Source organism: Corythoichthys intestinalis, chromosome 10 (genome assembly GCF_030265065.1).
Source record: "Corythoichthys intestinalis isolate RoL2023-P3 chromosome 10, ASM3026506v1, whole genome shotgun sequence".
NCBI classification, from domain to species: domain Eukaryota; kingdom Metazoa; phylum Chordata; class Actinopteri; order Syngnathiformes; family Syngnathidae; genus Corythoichthys; species Corythoichthys intestinalis.
The window spans coordinates 7,270,261-7,291,045 of record NC_080404.1 but is presented as its reverse complement, the minus strand read 5'-3'; the positions used below and the strand labels follow the sequence as shown (position 1 = coordinate 7,291,045).

Sequence of the window (20,785 nt, the reverse complement as noted above, 5' to 3'; positions counted from 1 at the left end):
GGCGGAAGCAGGAGAACGCCGAGGAGCCGCTGTGGGCCGACGCGAGATCGGGGCCCCGACTTCCCCCCACTCCCGTGGCCGACAGCCCAGGCAGAGGGGAGGCCACGCCCCGGGAGCCACGCCATAGAGAAAAAGTGTGGGACCCACCTACCACCCTATTACTGTGGTTGCCAGGTCCATGGCTGGCAGCCGTTACCCAGCACCGTGATGGGATTGTGTGAGGAGCGTCGTGCAATGTATACATTAAAATAGGAGAGCTCGGCTTTGGACAGTGGGACCACTCGGTGGAATTTCTACCCAGCCGCCCGTCCCACCGCCCTTTGCCGGAGCTCCCCCGTGGAGTATGATGTGTGTGGTGCGTTAAAAAAGGTGTGGGAATGGCTGGGCCTGGCGTGAGGTGGTAACTGTGATGTCACTCCTCCCAACAGGTCCCATCCATTCCACAAACTTGGTGTGTGATGCGTTAAAATCAAGGAGGAGCCGGGCCGGGACTGTATGACCCTGTCCCAACTCTCCCCTTAGGAAGGAATGGGTATATAGGTGCCAGGGTGATAGATATTTACAGTGCAAAGTGAGGAGTGTGTGAATTAAGAGGCAGGCTCCCGCAGGCATGGCCCCGTCCACCAGAACCACCAGCCACAGGGCGGGTGAAGCGCCAGGGCCCCAATCAACCCCCGCCCCAGACCACCCCTGGCGCACCTGCATCCTCCCACCACCCGAGCACCCACCCCGCACCCCGAACAGGCACTACACCAAGCGCCGGAGACCATGGGATATCCACCCCACCGGCAAGTGACAGAAAGCCCCACCCAAGGCCCCATGGGCCCCAAGAGGCCCTGCCGCCGACCCCCGCCGACCCCCGCCGACAGGAAGGCAGCGGCAGCCGCCGCGGTCCGGAGACGCGGACAGGGCCTGAGACAGACCATGGGAACGGAGGCGCATTTAAGAATTAAAATTTCTTATTAATGAAAACATTAAAAGTGTTCATTGGCTGTCACTGAGTAGCATTTGCGATAGCCACACAAAAATAGCAATATAAATTGACCCCAAGAACGGTCAGAGACTTAAGACAACCAGAGGATAAAATATATAAAAAAGACAAGGCATATTGGTGGTAAAGGATAGATTGTTAAAACAGGAGAATGTCATTGTCAGTGGTGTAAGGCAATGAGTACACAAAAATGGTGTAGAGAAAAAAGCTGACCCTGCGTCAAGTCGGCTCTTTTTCCCGTGTTTTTCAGCCCTCGACACTCAAGCCATCTCTTTAACTGAACATTTGTATGTTCTTCCACATCTTTACCAGTGAATCTGGCACCAGGGAAATCATTTTTGGACAGAATTAGTAGGTTTAGTTCAGTAAACATCTAGTTCCAGGTGATAGGCAAGACATCTATAAGCCCACGTCTCCAACACCAAATCCCACAATCTGTTCTTCAAGGCAGCCCATAAGGAACACCGGACTGATATCCAACTGATAACACGACTGATAAGACTCCAAGTGCCCCTTTGACGCTGAGGTGGGCAAAATCTCCCTCTCTGGTTGCCTCAGTAACGGTGACTCAGCAACTGTGACGCACAAACTAAACAGCCTAAACTGCAATAGAAGATAATACTAAACAACTCCCAAACACACCCTTCTTCTTGCCCAAAGCTCGCCCTGAGAGAGCTTTCAAAAAGACTGTTTAACTAATCATTGTCATTTTTTTTCGGGAACCTTTTGTTGACTGTGATATCGTGACCCTGAGTCTCCTCCTCACCTGGGTCTGTCACTGTTTTGCCTTGCCGTTTGATCACTGTCGACCTGAATTGTCAACTTGTGTTTCGAAGCCTTCTTCCAGCTTTCAATATGGAGTCAATGCAAGGGGTTAAGACTAAGGTGAATGCACGGAATTTAGCATTTTGGTCGGGTTGTCAGGATAGTGTCCGGCGGTTCGGCTGGCATGATTCCGGCAATCTGGCTAAAAGGTCGAATTCCTTCAATACCATGGCAGTACATCGGCCGTGAATGAACACCTGAAGTGCCGTCACCCAGGTATAATTTTTTAAAAACTACAGGAGACAACAAGCTGGCAGATCCTAAGTCCATATAACGACATTTCTTTAATGAAGTTGCCTTTATGTGGGTCGTACGAGAGAATATTAGGGGCTAATATTGGGCTAATGTAGCTGAATAAGCAGCTATGCACTTTACGTAGTGCGTTGGCGCCTCTGTTAAAGTCATTAATATTAAAAGCATCTTGTGTTTTAGAATCGGTTTTGCAAATAAGGAAATCCTTTTTAATTTGCTTCATTAACATCAAATTAGAACCAATAGAAGAATATATGCTAATGCTTCGTCGTAGCTCCCAGCGAAGGTACATGTATGTAAAGTGCGTAGCAGCTCACAGCTACATTACCCTTACGTAATAATGCAACTTTTTCTTTCGTAGTAATAATACGACTTTAATCTTTTTTTTTTTTTTTTTCAATTTATTTTTACACCCCAATACAGCGTTGAATCAACGTGCATCATTAAGTTTTTTTTCATTGCTTCACTCCAGTGATATGTGACATTCATTTATTTATCTACTCTGCTAGTGCTCACTAATGCTGAGAACAATACAGACATACTACAAAAAGAGAATGTAAGAATTGTTTTGAATCCTGTTGGAAAAGTGAAAGCTCTGAATCATTCCATTATTTTGCACTAGTTAATGCCATCAGCATTTGACCTCATTGTTATTTGTTATTGTTATTTATGTGTTTATTTGTAAATATTTATTTGTAGTAAGGAATTTACGTGTTCCAGAATGTTTTTGTGAATTAATAATCGTCAACAAAAATTTAATTGCCAGATTCGTTAAAAAATAAAAATAAAAATATTAGACTAGTCGACTAATTGTTAAAAAAGTCTACAGACTAATCGTGAGAAAAATAATCGTTTGGGACAGCCCTATTACATATTCCTTCATAGAAGATTTTGGTGTTTACTTTGGAACGCGCATGTGCAGAACCGCAAAGTTGCCATTTCTGATTGGGTACAAAATCTGACAGAACACTCGCTGAGTACCAACATTTAAGTGAGTTTTTCAAACAGGTCAGTACCGACGCAGATTTGAAATATGAAGATGAATCTAACACAGTTTCAGTGTTTAAATGGATAAAATAATTGCGGTCTGTGGTTCTAACCTCGACTCTGTCAACAATAGTTTGCAGCAATTATTGTAGAGAATAAAGAACTACAAAAGTTTAAAAAGTGAAAAAATAAAGATATTTCAAGCCAAAGACTTTAAAAAACTAGGTTATGAAGTCTATGTTCAAGCACGAAATTATTCTTGTGTGGTAAATATAATACAAGTGATTATTTTTAACCAAAACGTCATAAAAACACATTGATTCTAGTATGGGTAAATTTTGACCCATGACCTCATTGACCTTATGGAAGCGTGTAGGGTCCAGTCACTTGTGCATCTAAGCGTTACTGTAATTTTCGGACTTACTTTTAAACCGCTACTTTTTTCCCTCATTTTGAATCCTTCGGTTTATAGTCCACTGCGGCTTATTTGTTGATTTATTTGGGTTCATAGGTAACACTCGTTTTGACAGCGGCATCATAAGACTGCCATAAGACCGTCATGGGCATTAATGAATGCATATAACAGATGTTATTAGGTGTCATCTGGTAAATTATGTCACTAACACCATTTATGTACAGCTCTGTTTTTTTTTTACAGCCATTGAAATGTGAGATAATTTGCTGGATGACACAAAATGATATCTGCCATAATCATTTATTAATGCTCATGGAAGTGTCATGTCATAATTATGATGGTCTTATGACAGTCCAATGGTGCCACTGTCAAATGAATTGTTACCAAATGCCATAAATGGAAATTAATGAAACAACTAGAACAGTAACTGAAGAAATAATTAGCATAGAACGTGAATTTTGATTGTTATTTACATGTGTAGCACTGCAATGCATGCAAGGAGGCATGTTGGATGACAACAGTGTTGATAGCAGGAGGCTGCAGAGGTTGAATGTCTCCCTGAAGGGAGCAGTGATTGCCAAATGAAGCTTCTTGAAGCAATGAAGCATTGTAGTCAATTAGTTCAAAGCTTCATGGTGGTTCATTTGGACTGTCTTATGACAGTCTTATGATGCCGCTGTCAAATAAAGTGCTCCTGGTTAATATCTTTTGGTGTAAATATCCCATAATACGGTGAGGACAGATGCGGCTTATATTCCAATGCGGTTTATCTATGAACAAATGCCGTTTTTGTGTCAAATTTGGTGGGTGGTGGCTTATAGTGCCTTATCGTCTGAAAATTACAGTAAACTGCAAAAGTTCTTTTGTCTGAACTATGAACTTTAGTCCAAATTTTTCAATTATGAACTATGAACTGAACAGTTCCTTTTAGAATTTGTGAACTACAATTTGAAATAGTTCAAGTAGAAAATGAACTTTCCAAACTCTGACTATAAGCTATTTAAACCAGAGCTGACCTCCTTTGCTTAATCAGGAAATCAGGATTGTTTTTGCGTCATTTGATTTCAGCTCACGTTTTCCTCCTGTTGGAGATAGTGTTAGAGTATCGTATCTTAAGTCACATAACACCACACTTACACACTATATTAGGCACCAATAAATACAAAACAAAAACATTACAGAGCCACTAATATGCAGTTTTGGTATACACTATCAGAGAGGTAAATAGTATGTCTATTAACTATTGTTGTTGAAGTTAGGTGGAGAAATGCGCTGCATCATCCTTTAACTCATTCACTACTGCTTAAAGACCTAAAAAGAGGAGAAACAAACCTTTTTTATGATGAAAGATGGGAATGTAATCTTTCTTCTTTTTAAGTCTGTGTTCATGTAGCCATAGATCACAATATTCTGTAGCGCTTAAAAGAAGGGAATGTCTAGTAATGAATGAGTTAATACTGTTCAATAATATGATGCAGCATAATTTCACAATTTTATGGTGCAGCGTGTACCTTATGAACACATGTGAATCCATTTTTCCAATTTGTGGTGTTATACATTGTATGTATACAACTGTAAAGCTAATGTTTACCTATTGAAAATATTATTAAATGAATATATTTTCAGCATTTAGAGCATGAGTTAGTTAAGAGCAATACTTCTCAAAAAGTGGGGCGCAGAGCGATGCTGGGGGTGGCCGATGTCACGTCGGGCAATAAAGTGTAATTGCACATGTACCCTGTGGGTGTCAGTGGTGCTCTCATTTTCAGAGTGTGCGCAATATTTTTGAACCAAACAAGAGCAAACAGCAAAGGGCATTGGAGAGCTAAGACAAGGAAATATGTTGAAGCGTATGTAGCGTTTGGCTTTTAATACAGTAGGAGGGGAAGAAAGACCAGTCTGTTTACTGTGTCTAAAAATGTTTGCAGCGAACTGCAGGAAGCCAAATCAATTAAGACGTCACTTAAAGACATTAGACCCAAATCACACTGATAAGTCGCTTGATTTTTTTTTTTTTTTCCCAGCAAAATGTGCCAAATATTGCAAGCAATCGTCCCACTTTGTCAGTGTTACATCAGTAAGCTAGCGAGCAGTGTTGGTATCATATAAGGTGGCATACAAAGTTGCTCAGTGAAAAATAACCCCACACCATAGTAAAGGAGCTGATACTGCCTGCAGCAAAGATAAAAACGGTCTTTCCGTCCAATGACACTGTCGTTTTTGTTCTATTAATTTTTGTTTTTTCGGTCAAATTGTTTGGCATATTGTCCTCATGAGTTAATGTTGCTAATCAATTTGAATGTGTTACTATTTATTGATTTAAAAAAAATTTTTTTTTCAGTGTGAAATGGTCACAAAATGTAAACTGAGTGTACTAGTATTTTTACAGTTTGGATGTGACTTATTTTTTAATTCAGGCAAATGCGCTTTAAATCTTTTCTGTTACAAACAAAACAATGTTAGTAAAGTTATACTCTATAGTAAGTTGATCTATATTTCTTTCTTTAATATTAAAAAGGACACAATGTTGGCGGAGAAAACAGACTGAAAAAGAAGTTTCTGCTCTTGCACCCCTCTTCAAAATAAAATGCTGTATTTTAAGCCAAAAGAACTGTTGTGTTTGATAGAACAATATGTCTACATGCTGCCATAACAATTTTCTGGCGCATTAAGCCCCGAACTATTCTTGATTTGTCCGTTTTACCCTGGAGACACCGTTTCAGACACTGCGCAACCGTTTTTGTTTCAACCCCGCCATAGAAAGAAGGTAAGTAATTATATTTATTATTTGAATTGTCTGTCATTTTTAGCTTAGAATCATTAATTGATATCTAATATTTTGTTTACAAATAAAAAACACTTTATAAAATTATTCACTCACATTATTTTAAACTTTTAAAAAAATTACGCCCCAATGAAAAAAATAGTGTCTGCAAATAGGTCACGGACAGCTACCTCATAACTATCGCTTAATTGTATTTTTTTAATTACTGTCGCATTTTTCCCGATATTTTAGATGATAAATGGTCAGTCCGAACAAAGAATTTTTTTAAAAAACAACAACAAAAAAACGTTTAAAAGGTCTAAATCTCGACCACTCCTTGATGTTTGTGATTTCTGCATTGTGACCCTTGTTATATCATATATACATATACATACAGTATATATAGGTCCGGCTGTGGCCATTCACAGCTGTGTCTTGACACTCGGTGAGACATGCTACACTGAGTTTTAGATCAAAACAAGGTAAGTACACGATAATATCTTGTTAAAATCATAGTGTCTTTAATTATGCCATTTCATGCTCTCACCTCCTGTTAGGGTTTAGGGGTTTAAATTTTTTTTTAAATGCCCTCGTGCTAAAAAAAATTCTTACCCCAGAAAATTGAGATTTTAAGCTTTCCAATGATGAATCACATACCGTAATTTCCCGAATATAAGGCGCACCCGTGTATAATGCGCACCCCAAATTTACTTGTAAAATTTGGGGGAAATTATTGTACCCATTTATAACGCACACCCTAATTTTAGCACCAATAAATAGAAGAATACAAGAAAACAGAGCTCGTGTACAGATACAGAGATGTCATTTTACTGACTGATGAAACACAGCACAAGCATAGCACATTGGTAGTTCAAAACATTACCGTAAACTGACAATATTTACGTTAATAATATGATTTGACAACTTCTCCAACTTACCAGAATCTAGGAGAAAACAAAACGGATGTGACTTTTCTTTTAAAGGCTGCCGTATAACTTGCTCGTTTCCTCATGATGAATAAATGTTTCTTCCATGGATTGATACGGTAAAACTACTGAACTATTGTTATTTGGGTTTGAGTTTCCCGAGGGACCGATATAGTTGACGGACACAGGAAGTGTGTGTCCTTACATTTGTTATGGTCCGAATTGTGGAGCTGCAATAAACGTCGACTCAAATGAGTTCAAGAAACTAAATTATGTGTTTATGAAGAGTGAAAAAAGCAGAATTTAACACAGACGAAATCATTCGGCCGATTAGTGTGAAGTATTACCGAAACAAAATGGTGACGTCACGTACCGTAATGGTCGGCAACGGGTCGCCGCATACGTTTCTTCAACACAACGTGGCCGTGTCAATGAAAAAAAATCGGTTAATATATATATGTAATACATATATATTTCTGTCTCCATCCATGTACCCGTTTATAATGCGCACCATGAGTTTACAAGTTGATTTTGGGGGAAAAGAGTGCGCGTTATATTCGGGAAATTACGGTATGCATATAGGAATATATTGAAATTTGAGGATCTTAGAGCGTGAATGAAAAAGTATCTTAACCTTTTGGAATATCTCACATTTCTGCATAAAATCACCATCAAATGTGAGCTGATCTTTGTCAAAATCACACAGATGAAAAAACAGTCTCTGCTTTAACTAAAACCACCCAAACATTTATAGGTTTTCATATTTTAATGAGGATAGTATGCAAATGACAAAAGGGGGGAAAATAAGTAAGTGAACCATCACATTTAATATTTTGTGGCCCCCCCTCTGGCAGCAATAACTTTAACCAGACGTTTCCTGTAGCTGCAAATGAATCTTGGCCCTTTCTTCTTTACAAAACTGCTGTAGTTCAGTCAGATTCCTGGGATGTCTGGCATGAATCGCTGTCTTTAGGTCATGCCACAGCATCTCAGTGGGATTCAAGTCTGGACTTTGACTTGGCCACTCCACAATGTGTATTTTGTTGTTCTGAAACATTCTGAATTTGACTGACTTCTGTGTTTTGGATCATTGTCTTGTTGCTGCATCCATGCTCTTTTTAGCTTCAACTGTCTGACAGACGGCCTAAGGTTTTCCTTCAAAACATCCTGCTAAATTTTTGAATTCATTCTTCCATTAATGATTGAAAGTTGTCCAGGCCCTGAGGTGGCAAAACAGCCCCAAATCATAATGCTCCCTCCACCATGCTTCACAGTGGGGATGAGGTGTTGATGTTGGTGAGCTGTTCCATTTTTCCTCCACACATGACGTTGTATGTTACTCCCAAACAATTCAACTTTGGTTTCATCAGTCCACAAAATATTTTGCCAAAACTTCTTTGGAGTGTCCAAGTGCCTTCTTGCAAACATTAAACGGGCAACAATGTTTTTTTTACACAGCAGTGGCTTCCTCCGTGGAGTCCTCCCATGAACACCATTCTTGGCCATAGTTTTACATATAGTTGCTGCGTGCACAGAGATACTGGACTGTGTCAGTGATTTCTGTAAGTCTTTAGCAGACACTCTAGGGTTCTTTTTTTAACTCTCTGAGTATTCAGCACTGAACTCTTGCCGTCATCTTTGGTGGACGGCTACTCCTTGGGAGAGAAGCAACAGTGCCAAACTCTCTCCATTTCTAGACAACTTCTCTGACTGTCAATTGATGAACATCCAGACTTTTAGAGATGGTTTTGTATCCTTTCCCAGCTTTATACAAATCAACAATCCTTGATCGCAGGTGTTCAGACAGCTCTTTTGACCGAGCCATGATGCACATCAGACAGTGCTTCTCATCAAGACAATTCTTATCAGTTGTGTGTTATATAGTGGACAGGGCAGCTTTAAACCACTCGTCAGTGACGGGGCACACAACTGACTTAAAATGTTTGGTACAAATTGGTTTCAGTTGCTCTTTAAGTCTCCTTAGGTAGCGGAATCACTTATTTTTCCCCCTTCTGTCATTTTTTGCATGCTATCCTCATTAAAATATGAATGTCTATAAATGTTTGGGTGGTTTTAGTTAAAGCAGACACTGTTTTTACATCTGTGTGATTTTTGTGATGTGATTCAAAGATCACATCACATTTGATGGTGACTTTATGCAGAAATGTGAGAAATTCCAAAAGGTTCAGATACTTTTTCATACCACTGTATATATATTTAGATGATTTTATAGAAAAATTATACTATTTAAAGTGGAGGCAAAGAGCTTGGGGGGGGGGGGGGGGGCGAAACGTTGACGTCTTCCTGGGGGGGAGCAGAAAATAATTCAGAAGCACTGGTTTCGAGTCTGTATTAGTTAGTAGAGTCTGTAGAGTTTTAGTTACAAAAGATGCCCTGAATTTAGATCCATTCATCCTACTGGTTGTTCTCAATGGCTTTATTGTTCAAATTCAAAACCAAGATGCATATTTAAAAGAAAAAGAAATAACGCTTAACACATCTTCTTTCATGTTGACATGTTTAGATTTGTAAAGGTGCAAACACACATTGCATGTACAAGGCGGATGGATAAATAATAATAATGGAAAGGATGGCTTCAAGATATGCGTGACAATCAAGAGCTGTCCTCCACATATCCCTTCTATTTTCCATCCTGAGTTCCTTAAGGCACAAAGTCATCTTCACACTATCAACACACAGGCCTGAAGGACAGTGAAGAGGCTTCTAGGTCATTGTCCATGTACTTCTGCCTCCCCCTAGTGGACAAGGCTGAATTGGCCATCTGCTATTTTCTACATTCACTGTTATAAACTAAAGTCTCATTTTGAATCCAGGACTCTAGGCCTGTTCAGTTAAAGAATAAATACATTTTTCGTCTGCCATGTGAGGTATTAGTTGTGTGACGTCATGTGCCTGGACAAGTGGTGGCGCTCTCTGAAGTATTCGTGGCAGATGGGGCATGTGAGTTTCTCCTCTCGCCTCCTCCTCAGCTGAGACTCAGCAGCAAATTCCTTTTTGTGGTGGGAGCGCATGTGGAAGACGAGGTCAGAGGTCATGCGAAAAGACAGGTTGCACTTGGCACACCAGTTTTGAACGGACACGCCGAAGGAGGCGAAAGTGGGCGGGAGGACCGTCAGAGACGAGGTGGACTGGACCCGAGTGGTTCTTGACCAGTGTTCCGGTGCGTAATGAAAGGCGGTGTTGAGCGTGACCGGGGAAGGCAGCGCGTGAATGTCACTGCTAAGGATCCTGGGAGCCATCAGGTTGTTGTATCCTGAAACAGTCCTGGGTGTGAAGGCCTCTCTCATCTCCTCCAGGCCACTTGAGGGTGCCGTTGGTGGGTTACCGTGATGCAGTTCACTGGCAGAGATCCTTTTACTAGGTTTACAAAAAGCACTTCTCTGTTCACGGTTGCTGGAGTGGACTAAAGAAAAAGCACTACCGCTGCTTGAGCGCAAAACGGAGCTCTCCCCTGCCTCCGACTCCATCAACTTGTCATGGGTAATAGTCAATGTAGCGTCCCTCGGCTCTCCAAAAGTCACATTTTTACATCCCAAATGATCCACTTTGGTTCTGTCAGCTTTTATCTTTAAGGTCGAGTCAGATGCATCCCCTCCATCATCTTGGACCTTAGCTAGCTGTGTAATGTTGTCGTCATTTGAAATATTCGTTTTTTCCAACAGGACTGTTTTCCTTCCTTTGAGGCAAACAGTTTCCTGTAATTTACGCTTTATCCCATGGGTAGTATCATCATCGGTGTCACTTTTTTTGTGTTCTAAATCCCTGGCGATGTTGTGGAAATCTGTTACGCGACGCGGCCTCTTGACCTCCATGTGCTTGTGCTCACGCATGTCGCGACTCAATGCGTCACTCTTCATTTGTGTACACAGAAAGCGGCAGTGAGCCAGGAAGGGATATTCATTCTTGAACACCTGCCCACACCGGACACATTTGAACTCTGCAAAAAACAAAACAAATGGAGAGTTACTAAAATTACATTCTTCTTTAAAAACTCTCAACTCAAATTTGTTAATAGAGTATTGGAAAACAACCGTAACTGATAGACTAGCATCATTCTTCGACATATTTACGTATAGTAAATGCACACTGACCGTTTTTTTTTTTTTTTTTTTTTTTTTTTTGCTTTTAACCAAGAATCGAAACTCTTTTACGTCCATATCTATAAAGAATTTGGGTATTTAAGCATTCATTTAGAAGCATTTTCACCGGAAAAGCTCTGTATACATAAGGCAGTCGCTAACTACATTTACTAGCAGACTAGCATTGTACTTCGACATATTTACGTAAAATAAATGCTAACCGCAGTTTTTTTTTGCTCTTAACCAAGACTCGAGAGTTTTACGTCCATATCTATAAAAAAAATTTCATGGATGTAAGCATGTACTCACAAGAATATTCAACGGAAAAAGCTCTTTGTTTACATATGGAGGCTGCTAATTTCCTTACAGACTAGCCTCATAGTTCGCACTATTTACGTCAAATAAATGCTACCTGCACGTTTTTTTTGTTTGTTTGTTTGTTTTTTTACCAAGAATTGAGACTGTTTTACTTTCATATCTATAAAGAATTCAGGGATTTAAGCATTTATTCACAAGAATTTAAAATGAGAAAAAGCCCCCTTATCACAACAAAGAGCTAAGAGACTAGCATCATTCTTCGACTTAGTTAAGTAAAATAAATGCTAACTGCATGGATGTTTTAGTTTAACCAAGAATCGAGACTATTTTTACGTCCATATCTATAAACAATTCAGGGATTTAAGCATTTATTCCAAAAAAATTTTACTGTAAAGGCTCTGTTTACATATGACGGCCGCCTCATTGAGTAACAGTACTTCGACATATGTACGTGAAATAAATGCTGACTGCAAAGGTTTTTTTTTTTTTTTTTGCTTTTAACAAAGAAACTAGACTGTTTTACATCCATATCTATAAAAAATTCTGGGATTTAAGCATTTATTTACAAGAATTTTCACCGGAAAAGCTCTGTTTAAATAAGGCGGACGCTAACTACATTTACCAAGAAACTAGCATTGTACTTCGACATATTTACGTAAAATAAATGCTAACCGCACGTTTTTTTTGTTTTTTTTTTTGTTTTTTTTTTGCTTTTAACCAAGAATCTTTATCAGGGATTCCACTCGGTCAGCTTTGATGGCCTCGCCAACAATGCAGGTCCCCTATTTATCGGCCCCGTGCCCCATGTCCCCTCAATACATAATGAAGTCTATGGTCAGCAATAAAATTAAGTTACATTTTATATACTAGTACATATCTGCATTTGTGGTTTGTTTTATTGCTTTACAACGTTTATAGACAACATTTTAACGGCTACGTCTTTATTTTAAAAGGGAAGTTTAGAATTTGTGAAATTAGGCTTAATCTTCAAGTTAGCGTAGGAGTTGATTTCAAAAAATTCCATGCAGTTTGTCACTTATTTGTTAGTTTCAGGGCTCAGGAGAGAGAAGCACGTCAATGGTGCCTGCTTAGCATGCTAATAAAAAACAATATTAACAGATCTAACAAAGTCAAATGAATTTAAAATGCAGATCAGTCTTCGAAATACCCATACGGCCAAAACAATGTCACACCAAACTGCTGTAATTCATTTCACTCAGCAGGACCATTTTTTTTAGGTGCGTAATGCGACTAGAACAGAGAGGAGTGCTTCAGCCACTCGTGCTCAGTCTGCTGGGGAGTCCCTTTCATTCCCACAAAGAAATTAGCGGTGAAAAAAACGTGATATCACTCTACCCTGTTTGCCTAGACAGCCTGTTCCCTGCAGAGCTGCTGGATTACAAATGTTGCTGTTCATACTGCAATGGTAAGTTTTTATAACTTTATCCTGAAAACATACCCAACTCTATTGATTGCATGGGTCAGCGGTGATTCTCATGCATGCCTATGTTGTTTTTAATTGGCATGCTAAGATGAGACCATTATCTCGCGCTAGCTTAGACACTCCAGAGCCCTGAAACTAACAAATAACTGCACGGAATTTGTCGAAATGAACTCCACCGACTAATTAAACGCCTGGTAACGCAAAGATTAAGCCTAATGTCAAAAATTCTGAACTTCCCCTTTAAGACACAAATTCCCATATAATTAAAGTGTTAACATTTCTCCAAAAAAATGACATTAAACTAAGATATCCTGCGAATGGTTAGTGCAAAGATTCTGAGCAGTAGTAACTTTAAAGTTAGTTTACCTTTCTCTTCCCCGTTAACTCCAACAATGTTGGAGTCTATTGATTGTCACAATATGTTTACCTGCTGAGTGCTGCTGAGTAAACTTACTACATTAAATCCAGTGTGAAAGTGCTACATGCTTAGAGTGGATTATACATGTCAATCAATGGGCCAGATACATGTAGTGAATGAAATTGCCTATTAAAATGATCTAAAAATCCACATAAAAAAGTGGCTCTTTAATTTCTATGTTTTTAAGGATTTGAAAATCAAAATAATCACTGGCAGAAGATTAGTAGTTGAAACCAAAACTTTAGTTTTGATAACTTTATCCTAAAAACATAGCCAACACTATTGCTTGCATGGGTCATCTGTGAATCGTGGCAGACTCTTTAGAAAAAGCAAATATCACATCCTTGCCCACAGAATTTACATTATCAAGAAGTTAGTGATTTACATGATACAGTGGTATGAAAAAGTATCTGAACCTTTTGGAATTTCTTACATTTCTGCATAAAATCCCCATCAAGTGTGATCTGATCTTTGTCAAAATCATACATATTTTTTCATCTGTGTCTGCTTTAACTTAAACCATCCAAATATGTATAGGTTTTCGTATTTTAATGAGTATAGCAGGCAAACAATGACAGAAGGGGGGAAAATAAGTAAGTGAACCCTGTTTTTACATCAGTGTGATTTTGACAAAGATTAGATAACATTTTATTGTGATTTTATGCAGAAATGTGAGACATTCCAAAAGGTTCAGAAGCTTTTTCATACCACTGTACATATTTTAGCTAAAGCCTCAGAAAAGCGCTAAGTATATAAATCCTAAGTAAAAAGCAGCTTTTGTTCTTTGAATAAATCATTCGAATAATAACTGCAATTCACTTACACATTGTGTATGTCCTATGGGTTTGTGCCCAATAGACTGTTAAAATACTACAGTATAATCAAATTCCGGACTTAAACACATTTCAGTTCATATTCTACCATTGTCACCCATAATATCATGTTTGCATATGATATGATATAACTGTGAATAACTTGTGTGGTATGCCTGTCGCCCTGTCCCGTTATGTTTGGGGGCAAAAAACTCTGAAATAGATTATTAAGGTTCCAAGCTTTAAGAAAACGAACAAACAAAAAGCATTTTAAATGAATAACTGTGGCTTACCTTCACTCGAGCCTGTGCTAATTTCTGTGAAGCCCAATAGGTGACACAGCTCCCGATCGTACCAGATCAGCAGTTCCTCCTCCTGTTGGACGTCTCTGGTGGTCCGCACGTACAGCTGACCCCCTCTTAAGAAGGCCTCTGTGTTCTGCTCCTCTCCATTGCGCGCCGCCTGCGCCAGTCGAAGCCACGACAGCATCAACGCGGAATTACGCATGGCTTCTGGGTCCACCTGTTGGCACGGTCCAGTTATCACACAGCAAAAGCTTAGCGGCGGGGTTATTTTGAAGCCAACTAACCCTGAAAGCGCAAGACTTGGCTCTCCCGTCACTTGATTTCTGCGCAATGAAAGCGATGGTGTCGTAAAAAGTGTGTTGTAGCACACACGGACCGAAGCTGGCCCCTGCCGGGATGCTGCGCGTCACCACCACGCTGGTGTGAAGCTCGGTGGGATGCTGCACGATTTTACTGTCACCCGGCCAAATGGACCGAGCTAGAAAGGCGTGATCCATCCTTAAACTGTTAAAATAAGGGGGGGAAATACAAAGATAATTGGTAAAACATATAGCTTCATTCAGAACATCCATGGTCAATTTTCTGCATACATATTTTTTTTTTTTTTTGGATTTTGATATTTAATGTGCAAGATTAAACTAATCATCAAATTAATTTGATTTGGAGAACTACTTGACAAGTTGTTTTATAGTCCAAGATAAAATAGGATCTTACATCGGCGGGGTTCTTTGTGGATTCCAATGGTGAAAAGATGGGTTGTATAAGCCTCATTTATTGTATCTGTGCAATTTTCCGCGTGTAGCGCGTCAACATTGAGTAAAGCAAGCACAGCCGATGCTGACGAGATGATTCAGGAACAGCCTTTGTCTCAGTGTTTTCACACGGTTTCTCCTTTTGTCCCCCACCTCCCCATCTGCTGGCAACTGTCTCTTCTATGCGCGCATTACATTCAATCTCATTATTTGTTATTTGCGTTGGAAAAATATCACTCGTGGTTGGAAAAATAAAATAATTAAATACTGTCAATTTGCTCTGATAAGAAAAAAGTCCTTCAAGGGTGCAGATGGCGCGTAGGTGTTCTCACCTGCTGGACATGGTGTTCGGTGACGATGTGCTCCCTGGTGGTCCCACGGCGAGCAACTTATCCGATCGACCGTTCGTGTGCACTGTCGCTCCTCCAAGCTCCCACTCCCACTTATCACCTTCCGTCACGGCACCCGCTGGTGCGTGGCAATGATGCAAACGCGCAGACACCCCCACCCCCCTCCCCCGCCCAACCCATCCACATATACATCCAGATAATCTACTGATTGGTTTGTGTGCCTTTCCAGAAGGAGGAGACAAGTGGACAATGAACAGAAAGTAATTATATGATGGTCATGTTAGGTCAGAGACCACAACATTAGGGACGCTCAATGTAATATTACGATTTTAAGATAATACTGTAATGCTAGTTAATTGTTTAGATTATTATACTTCAATGCATCACGTAGCACATTAAATTATATGCATGATTAATAACAATAAAACAACTAAAATGGTTTCTATTCGATTCAGGGGTAATTTAACTGTACACAAAAATATTGTCTACAAATGTTATAAAGCATTAAAACAAACAACAAAAATGAATGAAATGAACAAAAAAAAAAAACATTTTTATATTGGGTCAAAATCATTTTTTTCGAACAGATCAGGTCACTAGCACCTTACACAGTCATTTGCTTTGCTTAGCCAAAACCACCCAAAGACCAAAGAGGCAAGATGGATATATGACATTTTTTCAAACATAAACTTTCAAAAGCGACAACAACCACTGAGCAAGAACCAAGGATTGAAAATGTGGACCATGAAACGCTATTGACCACCGTCAAAATGGTGAGCGGAGTTTTAATTTGCCCCACGAAAGATGCTTATTGTACAACATAGCCATCACCGGTGTTTTGCCAATGTAGTAACCCCCGTCAAAAATTGTGTCCCCTGGCCACGGGAGTGCACACACACACACACACACACACACACACATTAGTTATGAGTTTTGTCGACTTAGAACAATTAATTGAAGCCAGAAAAGAACCACAGTTATACTGTATATTTTGGACAACGACATTTATTAAACTGGAGAAACTCAATACAGGACTTGAAATACAGTAGTAACAGTTATAGGTCCTCTTACGGGTAAAACAGTGAAACATTGCCTTTTTTTTTTTTTACCTTCAGTGCGTATGTTACCTTATACGACAGAATTTTTTTTTTTTTTTTTTTTCATGGATAGGCCATGTTTTAAAACCGCGTATATAACTGCATCACCAAAACACGGAAATCAAGTAAATCAGTGCAGCGCAGTGGCTTTGCCCAGGGGATACTTTGGCACGACACCGGCAGGCGTACCATATTCTATGGATGACGATCTTGGCGAAAAGTATAGCTGTCCTAAGTAGCCTTTTTTAGAATTCCCCTCAAGAATGATGGGAAACAAAAATGCTCATTTTCAACTTATTATTATAAATATTCTTGTAAGTTAATTTTATTGTTGACACTGCATTTCGAGGTCATCAACATGTTGTGGCCCCCCGCCACAAAAGTCAAACTCCGCCTATGCATGTAAATGCCCTAATCCGTTCCAAGCCCTCCAAAATTCAGACAGAAATCTTTTATAATGCATAAAAATGCATCAAAACATGGGACAAATACATGTTGCAATTAGATTATTGCGCAATAAACATGAAATCAGAGGTGTGCATAATGTTTAAAAAAAACCGAATAGAGTCAAGAATAAAAGTTCATAAACTCATGTAAAGTTGTTGGAACACAGAGGGCGAATAACGAGGATGCTGAGATACGCACATACACATACAGTAGCCAATTGGATGCCAGGAATGCTAGGCAATAGCCAATGGCAGATCAGCTATAAGTATGTTACGCTCAGTAAACTCGAGGAGGTGCATGTACAAGCCATACTGTATTTTTGTTTTTTGTATCCTAAAATTTCTTTCTTAACAAGAGGCAATATTTTCCCATTGAGGCGTGTCTTAACCTGAAATTTCTGTATGTAGAGACGTTCGTAAGTAGAGGTACCACTGAATTCTGAAAGCTCTAGAAAATGTTGGACGCAGGGGCGCAGGAAGTCACTCACACCAGGGGGTGCAGCACCCTCAGCACCCCACTTCCAGTGCAACTGGTTGCATGGCTGGTTGGGTTCTTGCTCTATCTTCAAAACCAACGAAGAAACTCAAATAAAAATAAAAGCCTTCACTGCAAGGTTTAACCTGAACTTTGAACTCGAAGCACCTTGAATTACCTTGTATCGAATTTTGCTATAAAAATCAATTAGTCTTGCCTTGCAGTTAAACGATGAACCATCGTAACCATTTCAAAGAAAGTGGTCACTACAGTGGTCATCTCTCCAAAGTATATCATTATCCCAAATCATTTACTGCCAGCCCAGTGGCCCGTACTACGAACGGAGTTAAACCTCCCCAAAGGTAATCCTGCTTACCAGCGGGTAACCGGAGTTGACAAAACCTGGTTATCGAGTTTGTGGTCAATCGGTGCTACGACGCTGATTATGAGGTTGATTAGTCGAACCTGTGTCAACCCAATCAGAGTTACTGCGCGTTCACATAAAATGGGCGGAGACCAGAGTCAAACACTACTTGTGACGATGGCCAGGTACTTTACTTCACGGAGGAGGAATGCGCGATAATCATGCGGCGTTATGAGGAATTAAAATCCACCCTCACTGCGAAATCCAACACCGCTTCAGCTAGTAGAGTGCAACTGGTCTGTTGGCAGTGAATTACAGATCGTGTGATTTTTGTGAATGCATCAATATGCCAATTTACTTATGTCCATGAAAAGAAATAAAGCCTGCTGTCAGGGCAATAAAATAAGATTTGGCACGTTAACTGTAAGAAATAATTTATCGTGCATCACCACATGAAGCAGGAAGATTATATGTTTAGTTCCATTAACTGTATGAATATGTATGCTCTTTAAACATTTTCAGAGTAGAAGTTAGATTGGGCCTTAAAAATCCAGCCCAACCCGGCCCGAGCCCAATCAATTAAGTTGATTTGCAGGCCTGGGCCTGAAACCCCCCCCCAAAAAATATATATATATATAATATTTGTGAGGACTCAGGAGAAGAAGGAAATGCGGGATGCGATGCGTGGTTGCGTTTTGTGTGATCACATTTGAGACAATGCTTGTGCATAATGATAATAAATTAAAGCCCGTCTTTTGTCACGAATTCTCACAGTTAAACAAGATTGTAAGATGCATATTCAATAAACATTTATATCTTTTATATTTGTTTGTCTGTTCTATGAGCGGATTTAACATTTATTTTAATCTCTTCGAGTTGGCAGAAAAAAAACCACATGTTTTCTCAATGTTTAAATAGTCTACATATTTTTATGATTATTATAAATGCATTGACATAACGAAATAACGCTGGAAAAGTTTGTTAAATATATTTCTTGCATGAGAGCAAAGCTCCACATTTGTTTACATTCAGCGAAGCCGACACAGGTTTCTGTATAGCATTTTCAACAATCAATTTGAAGCATTTCCATACCACACTCCTACCACTTTCCGAATCGCATGGCATACAGTGTTCTTACTCAGATATTCAGCATCACCGATGGAATACATATATTGTCCGCTGGCAAAAGAGCGCAAGGACAGGCACACAATCTGCGTGGTTGTGTGGGCCTGACTTCGGCGGGTTACATTACTTATGTCCGCCTCGATCAGCTGGCACAGGTAACAAATTCCCTCAGCTGAAAATCTATATCTTTCATGGAGAACATCGTCCGGGTAAGCCAGCGGATTCAATAAGAATGATTGAAGCAACTTTTTTTGATAATGAAGACACAAATCTACCTCCATAATTCTGGCGGTCTCTAAATACTCGTGCCCTCCAAAGTGAGCCCCTCACAATCCGCGCGCCAATGTCGTACGGGTCGTCCAGGTACGCTGTCATTGTCAAGTGAACACGTCCACGGAGGAGTGCTGTTTAAATAGAGCGTGGTTAATCGGAATCCTGGGGTTAAGCAAGATCCAACTCTGAGACGACCAGGTTTGACGTGTGGCGTGTGTTGCCATGGCAATACTCCCCGGTTCCAACAAGTCCACCTTTCGTAGTCTCGCTTAGCTGGGAAGATAGGCTGCATGTGACAAAGTTACTCTCAAAGTTACCCCGCTAAGCCAGAAAACCGGCTTCGTAGTATAGGCCACAGGTCACAGAATATGTGTTGTGTTAGTTGTGTGTTAGTAAAAGAAAGAAATTAATATTGAAAACACCTATTGATGGCAAGAGACATCCAATCCATTGCAAATGGCAGGGACTGGAAGTGATCTCCCAGTTAAAATTGGCATCAGTGGCAGCGAAAGAGTTAAGCTACTGTATGTTTTCTTTGATGGGGGGAAAAAGTTCAGGAGTTTCACCTCCTCCAGCCACAACTGACTCACTAACACTGAGCAGCAACCGGTGGGGGAGGGTTGAGCCTTGCAGCTGCAAGCGAGGGATTTCTCCCTTCATTTTTGGGGACATAAAAAATAGCTAATACTGTAGGGACAGTATTTTGAAACACTGATATTTTCATACCACGGAATACCTCGTATATTATATAAGTATTGTATTTCTATATCACTATACGTATATTTTTTTTTACATATTTTTAAAATAACTTTTTATAGTGTTTTTTAAATATGCATTTTGTTTTTCTTTTTACCTGTCCTGTTCAGCTGCTTAGACACAGAGAATGGAAATCTGAGTGTCTTTATAGACTGAACAGGTTTAATGTGCCATTTTATATACTTCCAATGCGATTGTTCACATTGTTTTATATGTTAGAATAAATTTCATTTTTTAATGATCATTAAAATGTATTACTATTTAAATATTTTCCCTCCAAAATAGATATTTCAATTAATCCATTCATTTTAGTTCAAATTATTTATAAATTCTTTTATTGCCCATCGCAAAATACGTGCAATACAGGCAAGTTTCCGAGGTACTTCCGCAATTCTGCTCGTGACTTCCGTTTTACACGTTCGGTAACCAAAACAACAATGAAACTGGAGTGGCATCACTCACTAAAATCCCTTAAAAATGACAATTTGGAAATATCAGAACTACAACTGTTATGCCCTAGGTGGGAGGTAACTTGCTCCAGTATAGACCCTACTCCGCGCCATATTGTCCGTCAGCTCGTCGTGGTTACG

At 39.7% G+C, this 20,785-nt stretch overlaps 1 protein-coding gene across 1 annotated transcript; it reads right to left on the bottom strand.

Moving 5' to 3' along the window:
• Positions 1 to 9,508: 9,508 nt before the first annotated feature.
• On the bottom strand, positions 9,509 to 15,737 carry znf488 (zinc finger protein 488). The gene is made up of 4 exons (XM_057847965.1): positions 15,642 to 15,737; positions 14,842 to 15,061; positions 14,546 to 14,774; positions 9,509 to 11,118 (listed from the first exon to the last, which is right to left on the bottom strand). Exons 1-4 carry the CDS (start codon positions 15,650 to 15,652, stop codon positions 10,052 to 10,054), a joined length of 1,527 nt encoding a protein of 508 aa, XP_057703948.1. The 5' UTR covers positions 15,653 to 15,737; the 3' UTR covers positions 9,509 to 10,051.
• Between the last annotated feature and the right edge of the window lie 5,048 nt (positions 15,738 to 20,785).